Raw genomic sequence first — 25,470 nt, forward strand, 5'->3', positions numbered from 1 at the left:
GCTTCTGGTTGAGCCATGCTCCCCCTGTGGGAGCACATTGACCACCAGGGGGCAACTCTTGCATTGAGTGTCTGCCCCCTGGTGATCAGTGTTCGTCATAGTGACTGGTCATTCCAGCGTTCAATCAATTTGCATATTACCCTTTTATTATATAGGATCTAAGTTTTTTTCCTTTCTTTGTCCTCACCTGAGGATATGTTTATTGATTTTTACAGAGAGAGAGAGGGGGGGAGGGGGAAGAGAAACATTGATGTGAGAGAGAAACATGGATCAGCTGTATTTCATTTTTTGAGCAATTGTAAATGGTATTATATTTTAAATTTCACTGTGCACACGTTCTTTGCTAGTATACAGAAGTAAACTTGATTTTTGTATGTTTTGATTGTCTCTCCTGTGACCTTACTGAATTTACTTATTAGGGCTTTTTGTTTTGTTTTGTTTTTGTTTTGGCAGATTCCTTGGGATGTTCTATGTAGACCCCCCTGTCATCTGCAAATAAGGACAGTTTTACTTCTTTCTGATCTCTCTCTGATCTATAGCTAAGACATCCTTTTTCTCAGGCTGCTTTCAAGATTTTTCTTCTTTGTTTTTTATTTTCAGGAGTTTAATGAGCTTGTTTGGGATTTGCTCAGCTTCTTGAATCTGTAGGTTTATGTCTCTTGTCAAATTTGGATAATTTACAACCATTATTTCTTTTATTGATTTTTCAGTTTTGCCGATTTTCTCCTTGTCTTCTGGGGATATATATATATATAGTCTCATAGATCCCTAAGTCTCTGAGTCTCTGTTTAAATTTCTTTTTTGGTCTATTTTCACTTTGTTGCCCCACTGAGTAAGTTTTATTGTTCTATCTTCCAGTTTACCAATTCTTTCTTTTGTCCCTTCCGTTCTGCTATTTGAGCCCATTTACTAATTTTAATTTGGTTATTATACTTTTTAATTCTAAAATTTTAATTTTTTTTAAATGTCAACTATTTCTTTACTGGGATTTCTTTTTATTTCCTTGCTGAGGATTCCATGTGTTTTGTTTGTTTGTTTGTTCCCATTTGTTTCAATTCACAATTGCTCATTGAAGTGTTTTTATCATGGCTGCTTTAAGTCTTTGTCAGATAATTCTAACATCTCTGTCATCTTGGTGTTGACATGTATCGATTGGCTTCTCATTTCTGCTGCCTGAGAAGCAGAGTTCTGGTCCCATCTGTTCTCCACTGACATCGTGTTGGGGCTTGTAACCAGTGGAGGTGATGAAGAATGGGAAAATGTTTGAGAGAAAGAAATAGATGTGTATATATGAATATATACACATAGATATATACATGTGTGTACAATGTACACCTGTATGTTTATGCATATACTCCTCTGTGTATATATATTTCATATATACAGAGAGAAGGGGACAAGAGGAGAAGGAAGGGAGAGACAAAGTTTAAGGTAGTTTATAGCTATATAGATATAGATATATAAACAAAATCTATTTTCTCTTATCTATCTATTATCTATCTATTATCTATCTATCTATCTATCTATCTATCTATCTATCTATCTTTCTATCTGTCTGCCTGTCACTATAGAGAGAGATGGAGATCAGTCAATAAAAGGAAGGTGAAAGAAAGATAAATCATTGATGGAATGGAATCTTATAGGAAGAAGGAGGAAATTTGATTAAAAGCATAGGTAAAATCTTCCTTAGAGATGGGAGGGAGGAAGGTCAGGATCAGATGAAACAGGGGGAAATTATAACTCATGGAGGCTGGCCCCGATTTTCTCTGGGAAGATGTTGCACATCAGAGAAGAGGACTGGAAGAAAGAGGTAGAGGTTTGGTACATTTCCTCTTGAAAATGAGAAAGTGCCATGCCAGGGACATGTAGAGTTTCCTAGCAACACAAGGCCTCACTGAGGATATAAGCCAAACGTTTGCAATGATGCTAATAAGAATGATCTTTTTTTTTTTTTTTTTTTCCCCAGAAGCACTCAGCCTGTGGGCAGGAAAGTAGGCAGATGAGGGCTGGAGGGGTCCTGTGCTTAGGCCTGGGGGGTAGAGGGAAGGCAGCAGAAAGGTCCTGGTAAGAGCCGAGTGCGGTGTAGTTACAGTAGCCAGGCTGTGCAGAGAAAAGTGATTGTAGGATAAGACTTGTACCCTGGGTGAGCTGCAGAGTAGAAGGAGCCAGAGATCTCAGACAGGTTGGGAGCATGTTTACTTTGATTCCAAGAGTGAAAGGCAGAAGGATGGTAGTTCTGGTTGGAGAATGGGATTTCTAAGTGTGAGTCATTCATTCATCAACTGTCACTCAACGTCAGCTCTGGGCACTTACTGTGGGGGACTCTGGGAACACAGAGATGAACCAAAACACAGTCTCTGACCTGAAGGAGTTCACAGCCCAAATTCCAGAGTCAGCACTTTGCAGGTGACGACAAGGTCCAGGACATGTCCCTGGAAATGGTTTGCTGCAGTGGGCTGGGGGAAGGTTGGCCGAGCCAAGGGAGCCGAACAGCTGGCGGGCCGGCGTGTTGGATGTGTCCTCCACAGGTGTTGTCAGTCCCGCAGAGAAAATCGGTTTCCCTCTGCTCAGTTGGGGCCCACGTGTATCCTCTTTCCATCCTGTGCTGTGGGAGCTATTTTCCACCGAAGCCCTTGCATCTCAGACTGTGTGTGGCCACGCTGGGGTCAGTCCTTAGGGCAGTTTTCCTTAGTGTGGGGTGGAGGCTGAGCACGGCTCAGAGAGCTGCTTCCACTCTTTGTTGCACGCGTCTCCAAAGAACTCCCAGGGCTGTGCTCCAAGTGTCCTTCCTTCACTTCTTCACCAGTAACCTGGCGATAGGAAGGTGCCGCAGGTCCTGGTGAGGCAGCGGCAGCGGAGATAAGTTCCTATAAAGACGCAAACAAACCATCAGCAGTCGGATGCTGTGGGAGTCAGCAGGAAGCAGTGATGACAAATGAATGAGGGTGTCTGGGTGGGACCCAGGCCTCCCAGAGGCCCCACTGGCTTCCCTTGCTGGGTGAGCAGAGGCCTTGAGACTTCTGGATGGCAGGCACAGGCTGCGGGAGTCCGCGCATCGGTGTTCCCAGGTTTCTCATGCCCACACAGGCTTCCCGAGACTTCATTTCATGGCCCATCTGGGCATTGCTCTCTGGGAACCGAATCCCCTCCCTTCCTGTTCCAGACAGGCTGTCCTCAGACTTCACTGACGAGGGCCCATGCAGACACATCCCACTCTAGCTGTTTTGTGGGTTTTGGCTGACAGGAGGGAAGAGGAAGCATGTGTCTTTGATCTTTTACCCGTTGCTTTCCTTTCTGCTACGGCCTTGGGAGGCCGGTTTCTCTGGCCGTCTGGTTCAAATTCCAGGTTTAATTGGCCGTGGGCTTTGCCCTCTCAGGGTTGGTATCCCATCTCTATAGGGATCCAGACAAACATCACCAAGGCACTCTGCTCAGTGGTTCATGATGACACCAGGTGCAATGCGTGCTGGGACCTCCTGGGCGTGTGATGCTCTCTGATGGTTGTTGTGCCATTTCTGTTTTCTTTCAGAGCCCGAGAAGCCAACGGGGGCCAACCAAGTTTCGGGACCTGTACTACTGGGTACTAATGTCACCAGAGATGAACTGTTCTTGCCAGAGATTCCTCTGTTCCTGACAGCACACCTCCCCCAGGTAGCTAAGGGGCAATGAGATTTCTTACCAGCCTCTGCACACTATGATGTAAGAAGACAGTTCCCTGCATGGGGGCTTACATACCAGGGGTGCTCACTGTTGATACTGCAATTTAAGATGAAATGTATCATCACGAAGTACATTTCATTTTATACATTCAGTGATTACACTCGATGTAAATGAATCGAGAGAAGATGAATTTGCAGGATTGGAAATGAGGTTACCTTTAACATGAAAGCCAGTGAAAAATAGCATACAATGCGTGCAATCAGCCATTCAGTCTAGAAGGCAGTACCCATAGGATGGGTTGTTATTTTCATCAAGGAGACCACATGTGTTCAGGAAGGCAAAATTCTGAGATGTGAGCCATCTCTTTTCAATCATGTTGCAGTTTGTCAGCAATTAGGTGAAGGAGCTTTGGGTCACAGGTGAAAGGAAGCTGTCAGAAGGGAAGATTTATAAGAATTGGTAGGCTCTGTCCAATGAGAGCATGCTGTGATGCTGTGTGAATGGGCCTAGAGTTTTCTCTAGACCTGATTTTCCCCCAGAATAGTGTAAGATTAACCAAGGGGTCGTCACTAGAAGAAGAAAGCCTTAGCTTTGGAAATCTACAGCTCCTTAGTCCTAATTTTGCCCTCACCAAGATAATCCCCAGGGTCACATTATCTGGAGGAGGACTTGATCTAGAACTTGTGGCAGGTGGTTCTCCAGTTATCCTATATAATAAAAGGCTAATATGCAAATTGTCCCCTCCACTGGGAGTTCAACCAGGGGACGGCCCCTCCCTCTTGCTGGCCCCACCTCCATCAGCCCAGATAGGGGTGGGCTGGCTGGACCCCACCTGTGCACGAATTCGTGCGCCAGCTTCTAGTGAATGAATCAGCTGGTATTGGTTGATGTTCTGTTCTCTTGAGGGCTTGGTTAATGTGAGTTGTTCTCCCAGAACCTGTTCACTCTGGTTGCTGGGAACACTGAGTTGCTGGCCCAGGGCTTGGATTTGTGATGCCCTGATCAAGGCTGCCAGAAGCTGCCATGCAGCCTGTCTCTCTGACACATTTCTGATTGTATTGGTGATGTGCATGAGGTTTGCAAACACTGAGGGGCACTTAGATTGGTCGGTGAAGTAATGATGTTTGTTCTAGAACAGGGTTTCTTAACCTGAAGATATTACTATCTTGGGCCAGATAGTTCTTTGTTGGCGGGGGGAGGGCTATTGTGCATTGTAGGATGTTTAGAAGTGTCCTTGCTCCCTACCCACTAGATGCCACATCAACCCTCACTGCAATTGTGGCAGCCAAAAATGTCTCCAGACATTGTCAAATGTCCCCTGGGGGGCAAACTGTCCAAAGCTGAGAATCACTGTTCTAGGAGCTATAGGCAGTGACAAGGAGCTTCCTTGAAGAATAGAGCACAAAACTGCACTTTGGGGTGGATCAGTGCTTCATGCCCCTTACCTTTATGTTGGTAGATGTATTAATCAGGGTTCCCCAGAGAAATAGAACCAGTGGGATGGAGATTTTATATATATAATTATTTTTTTAATCCTCACCCAAGGATATTTTTCCATTAATTTTTAGAGAGAGTAGAAGAGAGAGGGAAAGAGAGAGAAACATCAATGTGAGGGAGACACATCGACTGGTTGCCTCCTGTACGTGCCCTTGACCAGAATGGAACCCGGGACCTTTTGGTCTGCAGGCCAGTGCTCTATCCACTGAGCCAAACCGGCTAGGGCTATATGTGGATTTATTATGAGGAAGTGGCTCATGTAATCACAAAGGCTGAAAAGCCCGAGTCTGCAGGCCTTCGAGCCAGGGGAGCTGATGGCCTGAAGCCCAATTTGAGGGCCAGAGAAGATGAGATGAGATGGGATGTCTCAGGCCAAACAGTGAGGCAGGAAACAAGGAGCAAATCCCCTCTTCCTCCACCTTTGGATCTATGCAGGCCCTCAGCAGATTGGATGATGCCCACCACGCTGGCGGGGGCCATCTACTTTCGTGAGTCCATCAGTTCAAATCCTAATCTCATCTGGAAACACCCTCACAGACACACCCAGAAATAATGCTCGATCTGGATGCCCCATGGCCAGTCAAGTTAACTCATAAAATTAACCATCACAGGAGGAGGTGGGGTAATGTTTTAATTAGAGGGCAAACTGCCAGTGGAAAATGTGCAGAGCTACCTGGAGCTGTTCCACGACTCCTAAGGGAGGGCTCAGGGAGAAGAAGGGTTGAAGCACAGGGTTTGGAGTTCTTCACTTCTCTGACTTCTCATGGACTTGTCTCATTGGCAGCTCTCCCGAACAGGAGCTCCTCTGCCCAGTCCTGCCCTCGGTCTTGGTGTCCTCCCTAAGGTGCTCTGAGCCAGTTGGAGAACGAACTGTATAGCAGGGCCAGCGAGGAGTGCTCTCCTGCCCTCGATCAGATTTATAAAGGAGGCACTAAGCGAAACTCCCCCTGGGCCTGTGCTGTTATAGCATTTTAGTGCTCAGGCTGAAGCGGGTCACAGATCTACTGGGCAAACTCTGCTGGGCATCTTGTACAATGAGACTTTGATTCCGAGGGTCTTGGGTGGTGTCTAGGATTATGCAGATCTAACAAGCTCTCTAGTGGTGTCAACGCTGCTGGTCCTTGAACTGTATTTGAGGAGTAAGAACTAGGCCAGAGGTCTGGAAACTATGGTCCGTAGGCCAAATTGGGTCCACTTATTTTCAAAAGTAAATTTCTATTGGAACACAGCAGTACTTACTCATTTACATATTGTCTGTGGTGGCTTTTGTGCCACAATGACAAGGTTGAGTAGCTGAGGCAGATTCCATGGCCCTCAAAATTTGAAATATTTACTCTCTGGCCCTACAGTAAAGATGTCCTGACTCCTACTCCACTGTGTCCTGAGTATCTTTAGGGTGGACCACCTAGAGGTTGTTTTTCTTCACCCTTGGCCTGCTTTCTTTTCCCTCTTCCTCCTGCCTCTGGCTCTTGCAGGCCTCTCGGTTAGCACCTGGGGCATGAGGAGAGGCAGGAAGAATTTCTGTGCCACTTAAAGCTTCCACCTTGCACGTGGTCCTCTCATAGACCTGAGGAAGGGCTGTACTTGGCACCCGGCTCAGTCAGTCAGTCCCGGTATCCTTTTAGAGTTCAAGGAGGCTCACCCTCCGACCTGTTCAGAAATATGCTCTGAGACTTAAGCATACACAGCTCAGGCCTAATTGTTCTTTCTGTTTTCCAGCCAGCAAGTCAGCTAGAATTCACTTAGAGCCTCCTTTCATTAGCGCTGAGTTAGGTGCTTGAGTAAAAGGATTTATATCATGCCTCTTTAGTCTTGGGGACAGACATGCAAACTGATCATTCTAATTAGTATGCCATAGGTGCACTATTAGAAGAATATTGGGATACTTTGATAGCAAAAAAAAAAAAAAAGAGTCAGAAGGATTTGGAGCTTCACTGCAGTAGACTTTTTTTAAATTATGAAATTTTATTAAATTTTACACAAACACATTTTTGCATTTATTGATGCAATATGTTTTTATCTATTAATCTATAAATCTTATAGATTTTAACTACTTACTATCCAATTTTTGATATGTGAGATAATATTTTTTTCTAAAAGTCAAGCCATATTTATAGTCTGATATAAATTAGAATGTTATTGTCTTCAACTGTAATATCACTACAAAATAATTCTGATACCATTCCTGTTAACACCAAAATCTGACATCAGGATTCGTTATATGAATTAACATTCAAAATTTCCTGTTGTGCATCATCAACACCTTATTTTTTATTAATTTTAAAATTTGTGGAAAATACATGTAACATAAAATTTACCATCCTAACCATTTTAAGTGTATAGTTCAGTGACATTAAGTACATTTACATTGTTGTGCAACCATCATCCATCTCCAGAATACTTTTCTTCTTACAAAACTGAAACTTTGTACTGTGTACCTATTAAACAATAACTTCCCATCCCCCTCTGACCCTCACCACAGACAACTACCATTCTACTTTCTGTCTCTATGAATCTGATGTTTCTAGGTACTACTTCATATAAGTGGAATCATACAGTACTTATTCTTTTGTGATTGGTTTATTTCACTTAGCACAGTGTCCTCAGGGTTCATCCATGTTGCAGCCTTTGTCAGAATTTCCTTCCTTTTAAGGCTATGAGTAGTATATACCACATTTGGTTTATTCATTCATCTGTGGCTGGACTACACTGTTTTGATTACTACAGCTTTGAAATAAGCTTTGAAATCAGGAAGTGTGAGATTTTTAACTTAGTTCTTTTTCAATATCGTTTGTCTGTTTGGGATTACTTGAGATTCCGTGTGAATTTTAGTATGGACTTTTCTATTTCTGCAAAACAAATCATTGGGATTTGGGGACTGCCATAGGACTTTTGAATTCTCTCTTAAAGGAAACATTTGCCACACAGGTGAAGGGAGATGGGCATTTTAGGCCAAAGAACAAGCACAATCAAATGCACAAAAAGATAAAAGGGCTTGATGTATTTGGGGCACTAAAAAAAATCTGAAATTTTTGGAGCATTAGGCAGGCTTGTATCTCTGTACATATGTGTGTAGCTGTAGACTCTGGTAGGAGATGAATTGGGAGCTGAGGTAAGGATCCGATTTCGTGGAAGTGGATGTGTGTTGTATTAAGTGTAATGGGGATTAGTGAAAGGGTTGGGCGGTGGAGCGAAGTGGTCAGGTTTACACATTATCAAGATGACCCTGTTGGTGAGAGTGGGTGCTAGATGGAGCAGGAAGTAGGTGTTGGCCAAAGGACTAGGGAGGAGACTGGTGCACAACTCCCAGAAATGAAATGATGGGATTTGCTCTATGGTAGAACGAGTGAGAAGAGATAAGAGGGAACAGGTCTGAAATAGCCTGGTCCCTCTATAGGTGGAATCATGGAAATGTGGGCGGGCCCTAGCGCCCAAGTTCTTGGGGCATTTTAGAATGGGAACCATGTTGTCAGGTCTGGAGTAGCCAGCTCAGACTCATTGCCAAGGACACACATTTGGTGATCTGTGGGATGAAGCAAGCTGATCAAAGTACACAGGTGCAGTGGGTGCAGGGGAAGCAGAGCCCGGCGGAGAGCCAGCTGGGCGTGGGGCGACAGGGCAAATATTAAAGTGACCGTGGGCAAAGGCAAACAGGGAGAATACAATAAAAAGTACCAGGAAAGGTGAGGGAGGAGTGCTAAAATGTAAAGTTGGGAAGATACGTGGAAGAGAAGGGAGAAAGGCCAGGCAAAACAGAGACATAAGGAGGTGCTCCCTTCCTGGAAAGCCAAGAAGCTCGCCAGAGCAAAGAGGATAGGACCTAGATGCCTGGTGGGAGGCTGGCTGGCATTTAGGAGACTAGCTCTTTGTTTTGGGCCCGGGCTACCTGGAACACAGCCTCAGGACAGAGGGATGTGTTCTCACCACTCACTTTGTGTTTCCAAACAGAAGAGAAGAGAGGGAGGGGCCACACTGATCCCGCTGAAGCATCTCTGGGAGGTGCCTCTGGATGCCACGTGGAGGCTGCCCTTCCGCCGCAGCACGGAGCCTCTGACTGCCCAGCGCATGGACATGGCTCTACTCAGCAGCATCCTGGCCACCTATTCCTTTATCTCAGGTAGTTCTCCGGTCTCAGCTGGGCCAGGGCTGAGGCCTGGGGCTGGGTCCAGGGGGCATCCAGGAGAGAAATGCTGTGCAATGACAGCAGAGGGGCTCTGCTGAGTTATGAGATGAAAGGTCCTGTGTTTTGAGAGTGAAGTATGGCAGTCTCTAATTGGGCAGATGGGGTGACAAGAGCTTATCTTGCTGAAAATGTTTGGTTTCCTTTTGGGTTTAAAAGAGTGAATGAAGTAGTTTGAGGCTATTGTGTGCATCTTTTACATTTAACTCTGATGTGAAAGACCTGGATGGAGTATCCTCAGCCTGGCCTATTTCTGTGCAGTGGTTCTCAACCCCACCCAGTGTGCGTGTGCATGTGTGTGCACACATGTGTGTGCACATGTGTGTGCATGTGCATGTGTGCACGCGCGCATGTGCATGTGTCCTGCGTTCCAGGGCTGTGTGAGGTGCTTCATAACCTTCTGGGAGACATGGAGACAGAAGGTGTGTGGGTCTGGGAGAGTCTGCTATTTGTCCCATCCCTGGGTCAAAGTTGTTCTCTTTTCGGAGGATGGCTGACTTTCTGCTCAAGATCATTTCTTGGGAACAGATGCTCTTCATCTGGAGTCATTCAAAAACACATAGAAATATACCTGAGTCAAGCTGACATTTAGAAAAAATACATGACAATGCTTACTGGCTTGAATGACCAAACGGATTTCCTACTGCTTGAGTGCGTTTTTAATTGTTTGCTGGTTTGTTTTTACTTCGTTCTGCTTCACCTGAGCTCTCTGGATGTTGCATAGAAGGAAAGGGGCTGGAGTTCCAATTGATATCCTCTGGGCGAGGACTGGCTTTGCTTTCTAGTTCTCTAACCAGGGTCGATATGCGGGGACTTCAGAGTTCAGACGCAAAGCCTGGCATTTTGACTTACAATGGAAACTGTGAGCCAGGGTTGGGGAAAAGGGAAGCTCGTGGCTTCTCTTTGTGAGATGATCTTGGATGATGTGCAACCTGATTTTCGAAAGGAGGGCTTCTCAGGGCATACCGGGCTCCTTTCTGTTTCGCAAGATGCAACATGTGGTCCACATGTGCCTCCAGTCCAGGCTCCTCCCTTCTCGGATCAGCAAAGACCGGGGCCCTCACTCAGCTCCTTGCCTCCCCAGGGAAGGAAGCTCAGTGCCTGGGGCCTCCCTCCCCTGGCGCCCACCATCAGAGGCATCCCAGCTTTGCTCTTGCTTCACGGCTATTCTTGGGGAAAAGGACCCTGGGGCTGGAAAAGAGATGTTTGAAACTCTGGCCCCATGTTTTTACAAGCAATTGAATATGGTCCCTCAACTCTATAGTGAAGACACCCCTGAAATGAAGTGTGTGTCAGAGAGAGTCTGGAGTTTTCAAGGCCTCAAAGGACACTTGCAAATCAGCTGTTGCAAAAAAATATCTCTGGTGAGAGCAAACAGGGTACTGGACTTTGGAACTCTTCTCGGCACAGGAGGTTCCTGGCAGCCTTCCATTTTGGCCAACAGGACCCTGAGTTGTGACCATCGAGCATGGTAACTCATTGAATAGCTTGGTGTTTACCGGGTGTCTTGTGATCTTGTTAAGGCTGAAAGGGTGCTTGGCCCTATTTTGCTCTCTCTTCAACTTTTCTCCTTCCCACCCCATATTCTGGAATTAAATACTGCTTGAGATGCGGGAAGACAATGCTTCTATTAAGTGAGTATGGGCTAAGATAAAAAGAGGATACAAGGCCATGGAAAGTTGAGTGGCTAAAATAAAATGCGCTCAATCCAATCAATAGATGTGATGGGCGAACATCGATTCTGATTTTGATGGGGAACACTGCCTGACTGTAAAGGAAATGAATGAAGAAACTGTAAAATGTGAAGGTAAATGTAACAGATACAAATACATTGTTGTTTTAAAAGAAGAAATAGAATAAACGGAGCAGAAGCAATAAGATAAGTTTACTGGAAGAAAATTGTAGAAAATTTCCTAACCTTGTAGCTCTCTCATGATCTCATTCTGCTGTGTCTGGCTTTCACCTACAAGGAGCCCTGACCCTTCCCAGCACATCCGTTATCTCTTATCTTGTCCCATGTGATCCATTATTTCAGCAACAAACTTGCTAGTACACATAACTCTCTTATTCCTTTGTGCAGGGTCTGATTAAATCAAGCAAATACAAACTCTGAGTGAATCTCACTTTCTCCGCTTTCTCCCTCTGCACTCCAATAACCAAATGCTGGTCCAACTTTTCAGATTGACCTCATTAGAAATGCATGGTGTCCAGCCTCAGCTGAGCCTTTCAAATAGGGTTTGAGTCTCTGTGTTTGCTTTTGGATACATCCTGTTCCCATTCTTCACAATAGCCAATTCAAACCATGAACATTCCAATACTTTTAAGTATCTGCTGATCAAAACGTGCCCTCAAATTAAATGGCAAATGCAAACTAAGAACTGTAGCATTGACAGAGGGTTAAAGTTTATAACATACAAAGAGCTCTTACAAATCAATAAGAGGTAAATATACCAAAAGAAAAGTGGACAAAGGACAAGAATCAGCAGTCTACCAAAGAAAAAATACAAATGGCCAATAAAGCACAAAGAGCTCAAATTCTAGCACTTAAACCAGCGGTTCTCAACCTGTGGGTCGCGACCCCTTTGGCAGTCGAGCAACCCTTTCACAGGGGTCGCGTAAGACCATCCTGCATATCAGATATTTACATTATGATTCATAACAGTAGCAACATTACGGTTATGAAGTAGCAACAAAAATAATTTTATGGTTGGGTCACAACATGAGGAACTGTATTTAAAGAGCCAGAAGGTTGAGAAACACTGACTTAAACAAATGCAAAATGAAATCATCAATCAGATTAACATTTTATTTTACAAATTTCTCAAAGATTAAGTATTTAACTTCTGTTTGGGGGAAAGTGTGGGGAGGTGAGTACTCGTATGTAGTGCTGATGGGATTGTAAATTGCTATAACGTCTGTAGAGAATGATTTAGGAGCATCTGGCAAAAGTCTTAAAAACACATATACCATATAGCAAGCAAATCCACATCTCAGAACTTATCCTAAGGAAATAATTAAGGATATGGGCGAAAATTTTATAATGAGGACAGTTGATCTCAGAACCATTTATAATAGTAAAAATACCAGAAAATTGAATGAATTTTAACTGAAGTAGAAAGATGTTTATGGTATGTTGTTAACTGAATAAGGCCTGTTATCATTCAGCATTTGAGGTATAATACCATGTATGTGTGTGTGTTTGCATGTCCATGTAACCACATTTTACTGTAAATTATACCTGGATGCTGGGTTTGTGTGAGTATCTGTGTATTTTTAATTTTATTTTGCTTACCTATATTTTAAGTATTCTATACTTCATTGATACTACTTAAGTAATAAGTGGCATTATTTTATTGGCACTTAAATTTTTGAATTCTATCATACACATATTTTTTAAATTACTGCTATCTTACTCTTTTCTCACTTTCAAATTGTGTATCTAAATGCCTTTTACATTACCAGTTGGATGTGCCACAAGCATTTGAAATTCAACCTAGCCTAGAATGGAATATTGTTCTTCTCTTTAAACATGCTCCTTCTTTTGTGTACTGTCTAGGGCAGTGATGGTGAACCTATGACACGCGAACTCATTCTTTTGGTTGATTTTTCTTTGTTAAATGGCATTTAAATATATAAGATAAATATCAAAAATATAAATCTTTGTTTTACTCTGGTTGCAAATATCAAAAAATTTCTATATGTGACACGGCACCAGAGTTAAGTTAGGGTTTTTCAAAATGCTGACACGCCGAGCTCAAAAGGTTCGCCATCACTGGTCTAGGGTACTACCTACACAAGAAATACAGTTTTTAGCCTTTGATACACCTTCTTCACTGCCTATATCCAATTGCTTAGGGTTGGTCCATTTTGCCTCTTAATGTGTCCTCTCCACTTTATTCTCACCGCTACTGAGATGGTTCAAACCCATCATGTTTTTGTCTGCCTGGCCATAATGGCATTTCCTATGACATCTGCATCCATTCTTGCTCCATAGATTGTATTTTGTAGCAAAATGATCTTTTCAAAATGTAGGTGTGATGATCCACTTCTTTTTATTGTTTAGAATTCTTTAGTGGATCCTCACTATCGCCCGGATAAAACCCGAAAACTTTTGTGTGATTTCACAATTAATAGAATTGTTTTCAGCTACAAATAATAGAAAACCTTAACTTGGTGGCCTAAACACACAGGAATTATCTTACCCACAAAACAAGAAGTCTGGAGGTACGTGCTTGCTAGCATTAGCCCACGGACTTAAATATGTAGGGGTGAACCTCAGTGTGATTTTCATGGTTTTTCTTTTATGCTTGTCATCTCCTGGCTGCAAAGTGGCTGCTGTTGCTGTTGACTTCATTCAAGAGCAAAAGAAGGCAGTGAAAGGAAGGATTTTCCAGTCCATCTACTGTCATACTGGTATTTCATTGGCAGGGAATGTGTCACATGGCCATCTCTAGCTGCAAGAGAGGAAGGAAAAATGAGAATCTTCGCTTTTTTAACCTCTGAACCTGTGGTTCACAATCAGGGGTGATTTTGCCCTATGGTGGGGTTTTAGGCAACGTCTGGAAACACTGTTGGTTGCCACAACTGGAGCAGGGAGGGGTGGCTGCCACTGATATCTAGCAGGTAGAGAAACAAATTTGCAATTTGCACAGGATAACCCCTGCACCAAAGAATTACTTGGTTAAAGATATCAATAGTGCTGGAGTTGGAAGAACATGCTCTAGAGTAGAGGCAAGCCAGGGAGAAGGGGCTTGGGGATGGTTCAAGGTACTCCAATCTGCAGTTTGTTTCGTGCCTTCCCAGAGCTTTTCCTGTCTGACCTTGACATTTCCATGTCCTTGTTTAGCTATAGCCCTCCCTGACCAAGGCCTCGCTCTAGTCCTTTTAAACCATTTGCCAGAGCTTTCCTTGCCTCTTTGCTTTTGCACAATCATTTTTTCCCCCTCAAGAATTCTTCCCTCCAGGCCTGGACCGGCTAACTCGCTCCCAGTCTTCAGGACTCTCTCAGTGTCATATTCTCCCTTCACTACCCGCTTGGGCTTAGGGGCCCATCTGTGTTCTCCACACACAATTGTTTTGTTTCCCTCTATCTTAGCACATAGATTGGAGGAGTTAGCATTTCTTGTTTCAACAATTTGCAAGCAACCCCTTGGGATCGTACTACAATAATTTATAATGAGAGTGATCATTTTGTTAATAATAATAACCGCAATAATAATTTATAATAAGGTTGTTAGAAAATTTAAATGGAATAATTGCTTTTTTAAAATTAATTTTTTAAAAAAAATCAATGGAAAAAATATACTCTGGTGAAGATTAACTAAAATAAATAAAATTTTTAAAAAGATAAATATTACCAAATTGCCATTTAAAGAGTTTTATCAGTTTACTCTTTATAAGAAGTATGAGAAGGTCCTGCAATAGTATTTTCAAACTGATGAATTTTCAACAGCCTGATAGAAGAAAAATAACATTCAAATGTCATTTAATTTCTGTTTTTCTAGGTCACGGGTCAGCATACTTTTCCTGTGAAGGGTCAGATCGTAAAGATTTTCAGCTTTGCAGGCTGTAGGGTCTCTGTTCTAACTGTTCAACTCTGCAATGTAGCCTGAGAAAACATAAATGAATGTGCATGGCTCTGTGCCAATAATGCAACTAGCTGGCCAGGTTTGGCTTGTGAGCCACAGTGTGCCGACCCCTGCTGTAGGCGAGCATCTTTTCATATGTTTAAGGACCATTTGTACTTATTATTCTGTGAACTATTCATATCTTTTGTCCATTTTCTTTATTGGTTGTTGCTCTTTTTCTTAATGCTCTCCCTAAGTGCTCTTTATATACCAGTCCTTTGCCTCTGTTACATATTTCAAATATCTTTCCTATTTGGCATTTGGCATTTGACTTTGCTTATAGTAATTTTTTTCAATTCAGAAGTTTTGGGGGATCATGTTTTTTTATTTAACCAATATTCTTTGCGAGTGCAGCAGTGTGGGCATGTAGCAGTTAGCCAGAAAATGAATCACTTTTCCTATGAGCTTGTCATGAATAAGGTGGTCTCTTCTCAGCAGGAGACCCTAACCCACCATAACTCAATCATTTCATTAATTTGGGGATTTTTAGAAAGTACTGTGGTTTCTGTTTTATATTATTTCCCTTTATACTGGGAATCCTGTGAGGGCTGAGAACCTTTATGGCTCCAGCCCCAAAGGCATTTCAGACCCACAGTAAATTTTTGTGGAATAAATAAAGGAACTATTTATTGACCTATAAAATTTTGGGGGAGAATTTTAGCAGTGGAATATCCCCTCCTGGAGAGGGTCTGCTGAAAGTGGTACTTTCATACACAACTAAGGGTAAGATAAATGAATGTATCTGAAAAGCCACTTGGCAATAGGTATCAAAAGGTATAAAAGTATGTATTCCGTTTGATACAGATATTCCTTTTCTGAGGATCCATCATAAGGCAGTAAGTAAAAGAAACAAGCAAAATTAGAAGAGTGTGAAGCACAAAAATATTTCTTCCATCCTTATTTTTAATTTTAAAAAGTAGCCACCTAAATATCCAAAGATAGAAAATGCTTTTTGTAACTTGGGGTGTATTCACGGGGTAGAATGCTATGTAGCCATTGTTAGGCCTCATTGAGGGGAAGATGATGGACCAGTAAAGAAAGATGCTGGACAGTGTAGGAGATGTGCATCCTTGAGGGAGGGAGGAATAGGTGGAGCACAGGAGATTTTTAGGGCAGTGAAAATACTCTACATGATATGAAAACATGTCACTATACATTTGTCCAAACCCATAGATTGTACACCACCAAGAGGAAACCTTAGTGTAAACTATGAACTTTGGGTGAGAATGATGTGTCATACAGGTTCGTCAATTGCAACAAATGTACCACTCTGTCAGGGGGATGTTGATAATGGGAGAGACTAGACATGTGTGGGGCTGGGATTATATGGGAAATCTCTGTACTATAATCAAGTAAATATAAATAAATATCTACAAATTTATATGAGGGAAAATAGAAGAGAAGGAAATTCACTTTACTACTATTCACTTTGTGAGACTGTGGTGATTTTATAAATGTTTTCCATCCTCTACTCGTTTAATGTTGTACTATTATATATAATATATGTATTATATATACATACACATGCATATATACACATACATACATCTACATACATATTTATCCGCATATAATAACACTATTAACTGGACTTGTAGAGCTTGTGTATTATTCATGATTTAATTCAGTAATTAAAGAGATATACGCCATAAGCAAGGCACTGTGCTGGATGCTCTGGGAATCCAACGTGACTCATGGATTTTGCCTTCAAATTTCTCACTGTTTATGTGGGAAAAATGATGGTTACATAACTGATTGTAATACAACTACGTAAAGTGCTGCCTAGTTTGGAGGGGCTAATTAATCACACTCTTCCTCCCTTTCAGACTCAAAGGAGCGGGAAGAGCATCAGAATACAGTATCAGCTCCTGCAGCCATTAGGCCAGATCAGAGAATGGGTCAGGGCTTCTGTCTAGCTCCCCTGAATCCTAGGGCTGCAGGACTGCAGGTCTGTCCCGCTGCAGGTGAAGAAAAGTGAGTGGATGGGTCAGGAGGGTGGCCGGGCAGTGGACAGCCTCTCCGGGGGTCTGAGGGGGGGAGGATAAGGGAAGAGGGGAAAATGAAAGAGGTGAACGCAAAGGAGCACACACCACAGTCGCCTATGGGGACATAGGCCTCAGTGAGGGGAAGATGCTTCTCCAATACGCCTTCTTCCTGGGAAACAGCAGGCAGGGGATGGGAGGAGGAGGAAAGAAGCTCCTCCAGCATCCGGGGAGGGGAGGGCAGGAGGGTTAGTGGGAGTCTTCACTTTTCTATGCGGAGGGGCAGAGCCCCATTAAGAGACATCCTATTGTGCCTTACAAGTTCCGAGAAGGGATTATGCTGAATACTCCCTGATTCCACAAGGGCTCCCATTAGGATCATGAAGGCCTGTTTTTAACACTTTTTTTTTTTTCCCACTGAAGGGACGGCAGGCTTTGGGGCCCACAAGAAAATTCAGGGAGGGAATTAAATGTTCCACCTGCAGGGCCACCAGCAGACCTGGCCTGGACTGGTGCTGCTCTCTGCCCCCTGGAGTCTGCAGGGCACTGTCTGGTCTGACCTCGGGGGTGCAAATGATATTAGCCCCAGGACCTCCACAGAGAGCCTCTTCCTGCCCAGGAAAACAATGATGCTGCAGGAAGCGAGATACAGCAATACATGTATTTTTATTTATTGAGGGAAAACAATGACAATAGCCCTCCCCACTCTGCTTCCTGGGCCATTAACAGCTGTCTGGATCTGCTCAAGACCAGGGTAGATCACTGGCCAAGAGGAAGTGACCTGGAGCGGAGAAGAGAAAAACACAGCCATGAGAGAGCTCCAGTTTTGATGTTTGCAGAAGAATGACGAAGAAAGACAAAACAGTTTATGCTAGCTCTGAAAATGAGCCCTGAGTCACTGTGCAGGCCCCGGGGAGGCCCCATAAACTCCCTGGTGCTTTGGGCTTGCTTTTAGCGGGCTTCTCTGGGAATCCATGTCTGAGATTGCTGTAGGCAAAAGAGGATGTTTCTGATCGGCTGGCAGGACAGGATGGACTAGTTAAGCTAGAGGGAGAACAGTGGTTTCCAAGGTTCAGTTCAGTAGCCATCTTCAAAGTGAACCTTTATAACGGGTGGGGTGAGGACAGGGTATGAAAGAAGACAGAGACAGACGCTCAGAGGGATGAGAGGGTGGGATGAGAAAAGGAAGGAAAGTAGAGAGGGACAGAGGGAGGAAAACAGGTAGATTAGATAGATGGGTGGATGGGAGGGAGGGAGATAAAGATGATAGATGATGATAGATAGATAGATAGATAGATAGATAGATAGATAGATAGATAGATAGGTGATAGATATGAGAAGGGATGGATGGAGGGAGGAAAAGAGGGAGGGAGGAAAGAAGAAAGAGAAAGGAAGAAGAAAAAGAGGAAGGAAAGAAAGAAAACAGCCCTTACCTGGTTTGGCTCAGTGGGTAGAGCATCAGCCTGTGGGCTCAAGGGTCCCAGGTTCGATTCCCAGTCAGGGCACATGCCTGGATTGTGGGCTTGATCCCCAGTGTGGGGCGTGCAGGAGGCAGCCGATCAATGATTCTTTCATCATTGATGTTTCTATCTCTCTCTCCCTCTCCCTTCCTCTCTGAAATCAATAAAAACAATATTTTGAAAGAAAGAAAGAAAACAGTGAGTTATTTATTCAATGCCTCTCTGTGCCAGGATCTCGGATAATCCCTTTATGCTGGTCACCTGTCATACCTCTAACCTTTACCACAGTTGAGCAGGCTAGGTAGGTAGTGTTATGTTTGTTTGGAAGATGAGGCTGAGCTAAAGCTTCAAATGCCGGTCTGCCTGGTGGTTTTCCACTCTGGTCAAAGCATCGGTTTGCAAATCTTTTCTAGAAAGCCCTCTCAGAGCTCCATATCTCCACTTCACTTTTTTACTCACTTTTGTGTTTTCAGAGATCCTTCTTCATGCTCCTATTGCAGCACTTTCTTTGGTACTGGAACCAATGGGTCACTTCCCTGCTGGAATGTTAAGCTCCTCCAGGCAAGAGCTCTCTGAATCCTCCCAGTGTTCATTGAGTATCAAGTGGGCAGAGTCAGTTTCAGCCCCCTTCATTGCAATATGAGTCCCATCGTCACATTAGCTAACACCTCTAGCATGTCACACAGTTATTATCACTGTTTTGTGCTAGAACAATTAAGATCTGCTTACTCTCTTAGCAACTTTGAAGTCTGTAATACAATATTGTTGTCTATAATCACTACGCTATGCATTAGCTCTCTAGGACTTATCTACTAATTGCAAATTTGTACCCTTAAACATCTCCCCAATTCTCCTGCACCACAGCCCCTGGGAATCAGCATTCTACTCTGTTATGAGTTTAACTTTTTAATCCATATATCAGTGATATGATACAGTATTTGTATTTGCTAATTTATCTCAATTTTAGCATAATGCGCTCCAAATCCATTCATGTTGTTGCAAATGGCAGAATTTTTTCCTTTTTATGGCTGAATTTTCTTTATTTATTCTTCTGCTGATGGGCATTTAGACTGTTTCTATGTGTTGGTTATTGTGATTAATGCTGCCATGAATATGGGAATGCAGGTGTCTCTTTGAGATAGTGATTTCATCTTCTTTGTCCTTGATCATCTCAACAGAGGTAGAAAAAGCATTTGACAAACTACAGCATCTTTTGATGATAAAACCGTCAACAAATTAGGTATGAAAGGAACATACCACAATATAATAAAATCATAAATGCCAAACCCACAGCTAACATCATACGCATTGGTGAAAGCTTTCAATTGCATAAGCAAAAGTTCCACCCTTTTACTTCCCTCTGTATATTTTTGCTATCACAATTTACCTCTTTTTATATTGTATATTAACAGATTATAGTAGTTAGAGTTATTTTTATTACTCTTTTCCTTTAACCTTTATCTTATAGTTAAGTGGCTCACACACTCTCCTATTACAGAACTAGAGTTTTCTAAGTCTGACTGTATATTTACCTTTACCAGTGTGTTGTACACTTTCATATGTTTTCATGTCTCTAATTAGCATTTTTAAATTTCAGCTTGAAGAACTTCCAGCATTTCTTGTGATGAACTCCCTCAGCTTTTGTTTCTCTGGATAAAGTATTTCTCCTTCAGATCTGGAGAGCTTTTCCAGATAGAGTATTCTTGGCTGACAACTATTTTCTTTTAACACTTTGAATATGTCATTCTACTTTCCTAGCTTGAAGGGTTTCTGCTGAGAAATTTGTGGACAACCTAATGGGGGTTCCTTTGGAGGTTGCAATATTTTCTCAGCTGCTTTCAGGAGTCTTTCTTTTTCTTTGATTTTTGACAGTTTCATTATAATGTATCTTGGAGAAGGTCTTTTTGCATTGAGGTAGAAGGGTGATCTATTAGCTTTGGGAACTGGGATATCTAAGGCTCTCCCCAGGTTTGGGCAGTTCTCAACTACTACTTCTTTAAATAAACTTCCTGACTGCTTCATCCTCTTTTCTCTTTCTGGAACATAAATTATGTTAATATTTATAAGATGTACTTCCCCCCACCCCCCGTTCACCTCTAATTTGGTTATTTCAAGGTTTCTATCGTGTAGGTTGCTTATTCTGTCTTCCATTTGATTTATTCTGCTACAGATTCCCTGTATTGAATTTTTTTCAATCATTGAATTTTTCAGCTCCAGAATTTCTGTTTGGTTCTTTTCTAAAGTTTCTATCTCTTTGATAAACTTCTCATTTTGTTCATGTATTTTCTTTTCCTGATTTTGTTGAATTGTCTTTTGTGTTTGTCTTTCATTGTTTACTCAAAACAGCTATTAAATTTTTTATTCACTAGATTGCAAGATTCTATGTTTTGAGCTTGGTTATTTGGAAGATTATTATCGTTTGGTGATGATGTGTTTTATTTATTCTTCATGTTTCTTAGTTTTGCATTGTTGATTTTGCCTTTGATGTAGTGGACACCTCCTCAAATCTTTACTACTTGTCTTCACCTGGGGTACACTGTTTGTTGATCCTGTTATATCTGGGGTACTCTCTGACCTTGTATTTGTACACCTGTTCTGCACTTCTTGCTTCTTCTTGTAGCAAAATTCTTAAGCTTTTATGTCTTTTCTGCTTTTTACAACTCACCTAGCAGGTTGCTGGAAGTCATTCTTTTATTTTCCAGAAGGTGGTGCTATAGATCAAGTTTCTGTATTGACAATGTTTTCTACTTTATTATCTACTCTTCTCTTTGTACCTATAATTTTTATTTATTTTATTTACATTCCTATCATTTGGTGGGGATTTCACATATGTTTAATATGCTGTGTTTAGGCTGATAGAATCTTTTTGGGTGCAGTTTAGAAAGCATAAAACTTTGAAATGCTATGCCCTTTGATGCAGCTATTTCTAGATAACGAACCTGTAGAAATAATTCTGCTTGTACCTAAAGAGATATATACAAGGATGTTGACTCCTTGGTAGCATTGATCATAATAGTGAAAAATCTGAAACAATAAGAAAATGATTACATAAACAGAACATCATTGCAGCAAGCAAAAAGAATACTGCCCTGGTGGGGCAGCACGGTTGGTTCGAGGGCTGTCCCATACACCAAAAGGTTCGATCCCCGGTCAGGGCATGTACTGGAGCAACCGATTGATATTTCTCTCTCACATTGATCTCTCTCTCTCTCTCTCTCTCTCTCACTCTTCCATCCTCTCTCTCTAAAAATCAATAAACATATCCTCGGGTGAGGATGAAAAAAAGTTTAAAAAAGTGCTGTTGATGTGTCTGGAAATCTCTATAAGAAACATTCTTAAATTTAAAAAGCAAATGTATATCACATATTATCCCATTTAGAGTCTTAAAAACCCTGCAAAACACTGTATCTTTTAATTCATAATCACCAATGAATATAGATTTTGGGAAACTTAATTGCTGGTGTCAGTTGTAGGTCCTGTCAGATTGACCATGCCCTCTTACACAAGGCCAGGCATGTCCCATGTTCTCATACTTACCTAGAAAAGGAAAGCTGTTCACTCAAAGGCTCTCATTCTGTGGAGCACATCATATAGCGATCATCACTGGATGCACTAGGCCTATTGCTTATCTATAGGATGATTATTTTCTTTTCTCACCAAAGAAGGACTCAGATTCCTCCTCTGCAAATTAACCTGTTGAGGTCATTCCAAAATGCCTACACTGGCTTTCAATACGTGATTGTATAAATTATCTATTAATGCATGGAAAATGACCTCAAAACTTAATGAATTAAAGCAACATACATTTACTATCTCTCAGTGTCTGTGGATCAGGGATCTGGGTTTGGGTTGGCAGGTTCTCTGGTTCAAGGTCTCCCACCAGGCTGCTTTCAAGGCCAGGGCTGTGGCCACCTCAAGACTCCACCAGGGGATTCACTTCTAAGCTCACTGACGTGGCTGTTGACATGATTCGGTTCTTTGCAGGCTGTTAGCCAGAGTCCAAGCTTAGTTCCTCGCTTTGTGGGCTTCTGTCGGGCAGCTTGCAGCATGGCAGCTGGCTTCATCAGAGTGAGCAACTAAGAAAAGCCAGAGAAAGAGCACGAGCGAATTGGAAGTTAACTTTATGTCACCTTATCTTAGATTCATCCATCATGCTTGCTATTTTCTATTTATTGGAAGGAAGTCACTGGGTCTAGCCCACTAGGTCCAGCCCTCAAAGGGAGGTGCTTGCATTAAGAGTGGAATACCAACAGGTGGGGGGCATCTTGGAAGCTGCCTACACTTGTTGACAAGGCCTGTGATGCTATATTCAGAATAAACAAGATAGTTTGACCTTGCCTTTATTTATAAACTAGAGGCCTGGTGCACAAAATTTGTGCGGGGTGTGTGGGGAGGTCCCTCAGCCCAGCCTTCACCTTCTCCAATCTGAGACCCGTCGGGGGATGTCTGACTGCTGGATCAGGCCTAAACTGGCAATCAGACATCCCTCTCACAATCCGGGACTGCTGGCTCCTGACCACTCACCTGTTTGCCAGCCTGATCGCCCGCTAACCGCTCCCCTGCCAGTCTGATTGACACCTAACTGCTCCCCTGCCACCATAGCCCCCAACTGCCCTCCCCTGCCAGCCATCTTGTGGCGGCTACCTGTGATGTTCATCTTGTGGCGGCTACCTGTGATGTTCATCTTGTGGCGGCTATCTGTGATGTTCATCTTGTGGCGGCTATCTGTGATGTTCATCTTGTGGCGGCTATCTGTGATGCTATGGGGCGGCCATCTTGTGATGACGTGAGGGCCTCCCGCAAGGGCAAGAGGGCCACCTAGGCTTTTATTAGTATAGATTTCTCATCAAAAAGGAGGAGGGGGGGGTGGGGGAGGAGGAAGAGGAGAAGGATGAAGGAGGGGGAGAAGAAAGAAGCCCCAAACATGTGATGAATAGGTTATTCAAGGGGCTGCAGGAGTAAACTCAAAGGTAAAGATTGTTCTAGCACAGGCTAAAATAACATTAGGCAGGCGCATCTCTTCATGAAATGATATCTTGCTTATCATGGCGTTACATATTTTCCTTTCTTTTAACTTTTTGAAATAATTTCAACTTTAAAGTTGCAAGAATAGGAAAAGAATCTCATACCCTCGTTACCCAGATTCCTCATGGGTGGATACTTATACTTTGAATACATTATGCATTTTGTCAAGCGGGAAGGCAGTCTTTGTAACTCTCAGCGCTTTGGGGCCTGGTGAGCGGTGTACAGGGCGGGCTGGAGCTGCCACCTCTCCAACGCTCTCTCCTCTCTCCTCCTCCAGAAAACCCGGAGCGAGCAGCGCTGTACTTCGTCTCGGGCGTGTGCCTCGGGCTGGTGCTCACCCTGGCTGCGCTGGTGATGAGGCTGTCCTGCCGCGTGGACTGTCGGCGGCGGTCCCGTTCCCGGAAGAAGTTCCTGCCGGACCAGGAGAGCAGCAGCGACAGCAGCGACAGCAGCGACAGCGAGGATGGCAGCTCTGACATCTCGGTGCGCAGACACCGCCGCTTCGAGAGGACTTTGAACAAGAACGTCTTCACGTCGGCGGAGGAGCTGGAGCGCGCGCAGCGGCTGGAGGAGCGGGAGCGCATCATCAGGGAGATCTGGATGAATGGGCAGCCCGAGGTGCCCGGGACCCGGAGCCTGAACCGCTACTACTAGGGCAGGCGCAGGCCCCCGCACCGCTGGAAGCAGGACCCCCACCCCCGGGAGACGGGGAGCGGGGCTGCAGGGAGGGTGGGCGCAGAGCCGAACGCCGTTCTGCTAAGGTTACCGCGGACACCCTGAGACAAGCAGGTCACCCCCGCTTTCTAGCCAGGAGGACTGATCCCTCCTTCTGACTAAATGTGTGGCCAAGTAGAAAACCCAAGTCGGTCCCCCCACCTTTCCGGGTCTTGGAATGGTGCTGAAAATCCCTCTCCAACAATGTGGATGGAGATGAGAGAAACAGGACTGTGGTTTCTCTTGATTTCTGAGGATCTCAGAAGTTGCTGCAGACTTCATGGCTATGTGTTATTCCTTTACAAAAGGAAAGATGTGCCTAGCGCTAGGGCTAGGGGCTGCAGGGTGAATGTCACCCAGTAAACGCAGTTTTCTAAGTGACTCCATGGTGTGGAAGGGATTCCGATGCCGATAGCATGAGCCATGCTCATTATTTAAGGCTGATTTTTTTAAATCCTGTGTTGCAATGGCAACCTCGTCCATTTTAACTGGCACCTCAGGGATTAAAATCCTATATTTTAGCATAGTTTCCACTTCATTCATGAAAAATGAATAGAACTAATGTATTATGGGAGATGTGTCAGTGAACTAGACAAATGTCAGTAACCTCAAAGGATGAAGGGTTTTATTTTAAATAGTTTATTAAAAATATATATTAACATGGGTATTTGAAAAATGCTGCCTAAGAATAAAAGCTGTGTTTTCCCCCCCTTTTGGAGAGCAGAAAATTTTGTTACGACTTTAGATAATCATGATTTTAAACATGTTGTTTAAAAACCCCCACAAGTTTGGATTTCCAAGAAAAGAATTGAAATGGAAGGTGAGGAATAAAGTCAAAATTAGGATGGGAGGAAAAAAAATAATGTCACATGAAATCTTTTTTTTGTTTCGTGCCTGTCTCTGTGGTTATTTTCAATGGCATCCCTTTGGTCAGACCCTTCAAATAACTGGTGAATTGGTAGAAATGGAGAAACTGGAAAATGGAGCAATGCCCCTGAGTGATTAGGGGTTTTTCATTTTCTGTTTGTTATGTGCTACTAGAGGCCTGGTGCACGAAATTCATGCATTGGGGGGGAGGGTCCCTCAGCTCAGCCTGCTCCCTTTTGCAGTCCGGGAGCCCTCGGGGGATATCCAATTGGTGGCTCCCCAGGGGAGTGGGCCTAAGCCAGTCAGTCCGACATCCTGAGCACTGCCAGGGAGGAAGGAGAGGCCCCCCCCATCGCCGATGCTGCCCTCTCCAGCCGTGAGCCTGGCTCTAGTCATGAGCCTGGCTCCTGCGTTGAGCGTCTGCCCCCTGGTGGTCAGTGCATGTCATGGCGAGCAGT

At 43.4% G+C, this 25,470-nt stretch overlaps 1 protein-coding gene across 1 annotated transcript in view; it reads left to right on the forward strand.

The window, feature by feature from the left end:
- Positions 1-25,067, forward strand: part of EVA1A (eva-1 homolog A, regulator of programmed cell death) — an 80,151-nt gene extending 55,084 nt beyond the window's left edge. Inside the window, exons 4-6 of the mRNA XM_036335511.1 lie at positions 3,530-3,651; positions 9,106-9,274; positions 23,709-25,067. Of these exons, the coding sequence (XP_036191404.1) occupies positions 3,530-3,651; positions 9,106-9,274; positions 23,709-24,085 (668 nt within the window). The 3' untranslated portion in view covers positions 24,086-25,067. The remainder of the gene's footprint in view (positions 1-3,529; positions 3,652-9,105; positions 9,275-23,708) is intronic.
- Positions 25,068-25,470: the final 403 nt, after the last annotated feature.

This window comes from Myotis myotis, unplaced genomic scaffold, assembly GCF_014108235.1.
Source record: "Myotis myotis isolate mMyoMyo1 unplaced genomic scaffold, mMyoMyo1.p scaffold_m19_p_14, whole genome shotgun sequence".
Lineage (NCBI taxonomy): Eukaryota > Metazoa > Chordata > Mammalia > Chiroptera > Vespertilionidae > Myotis > Myotis myotis.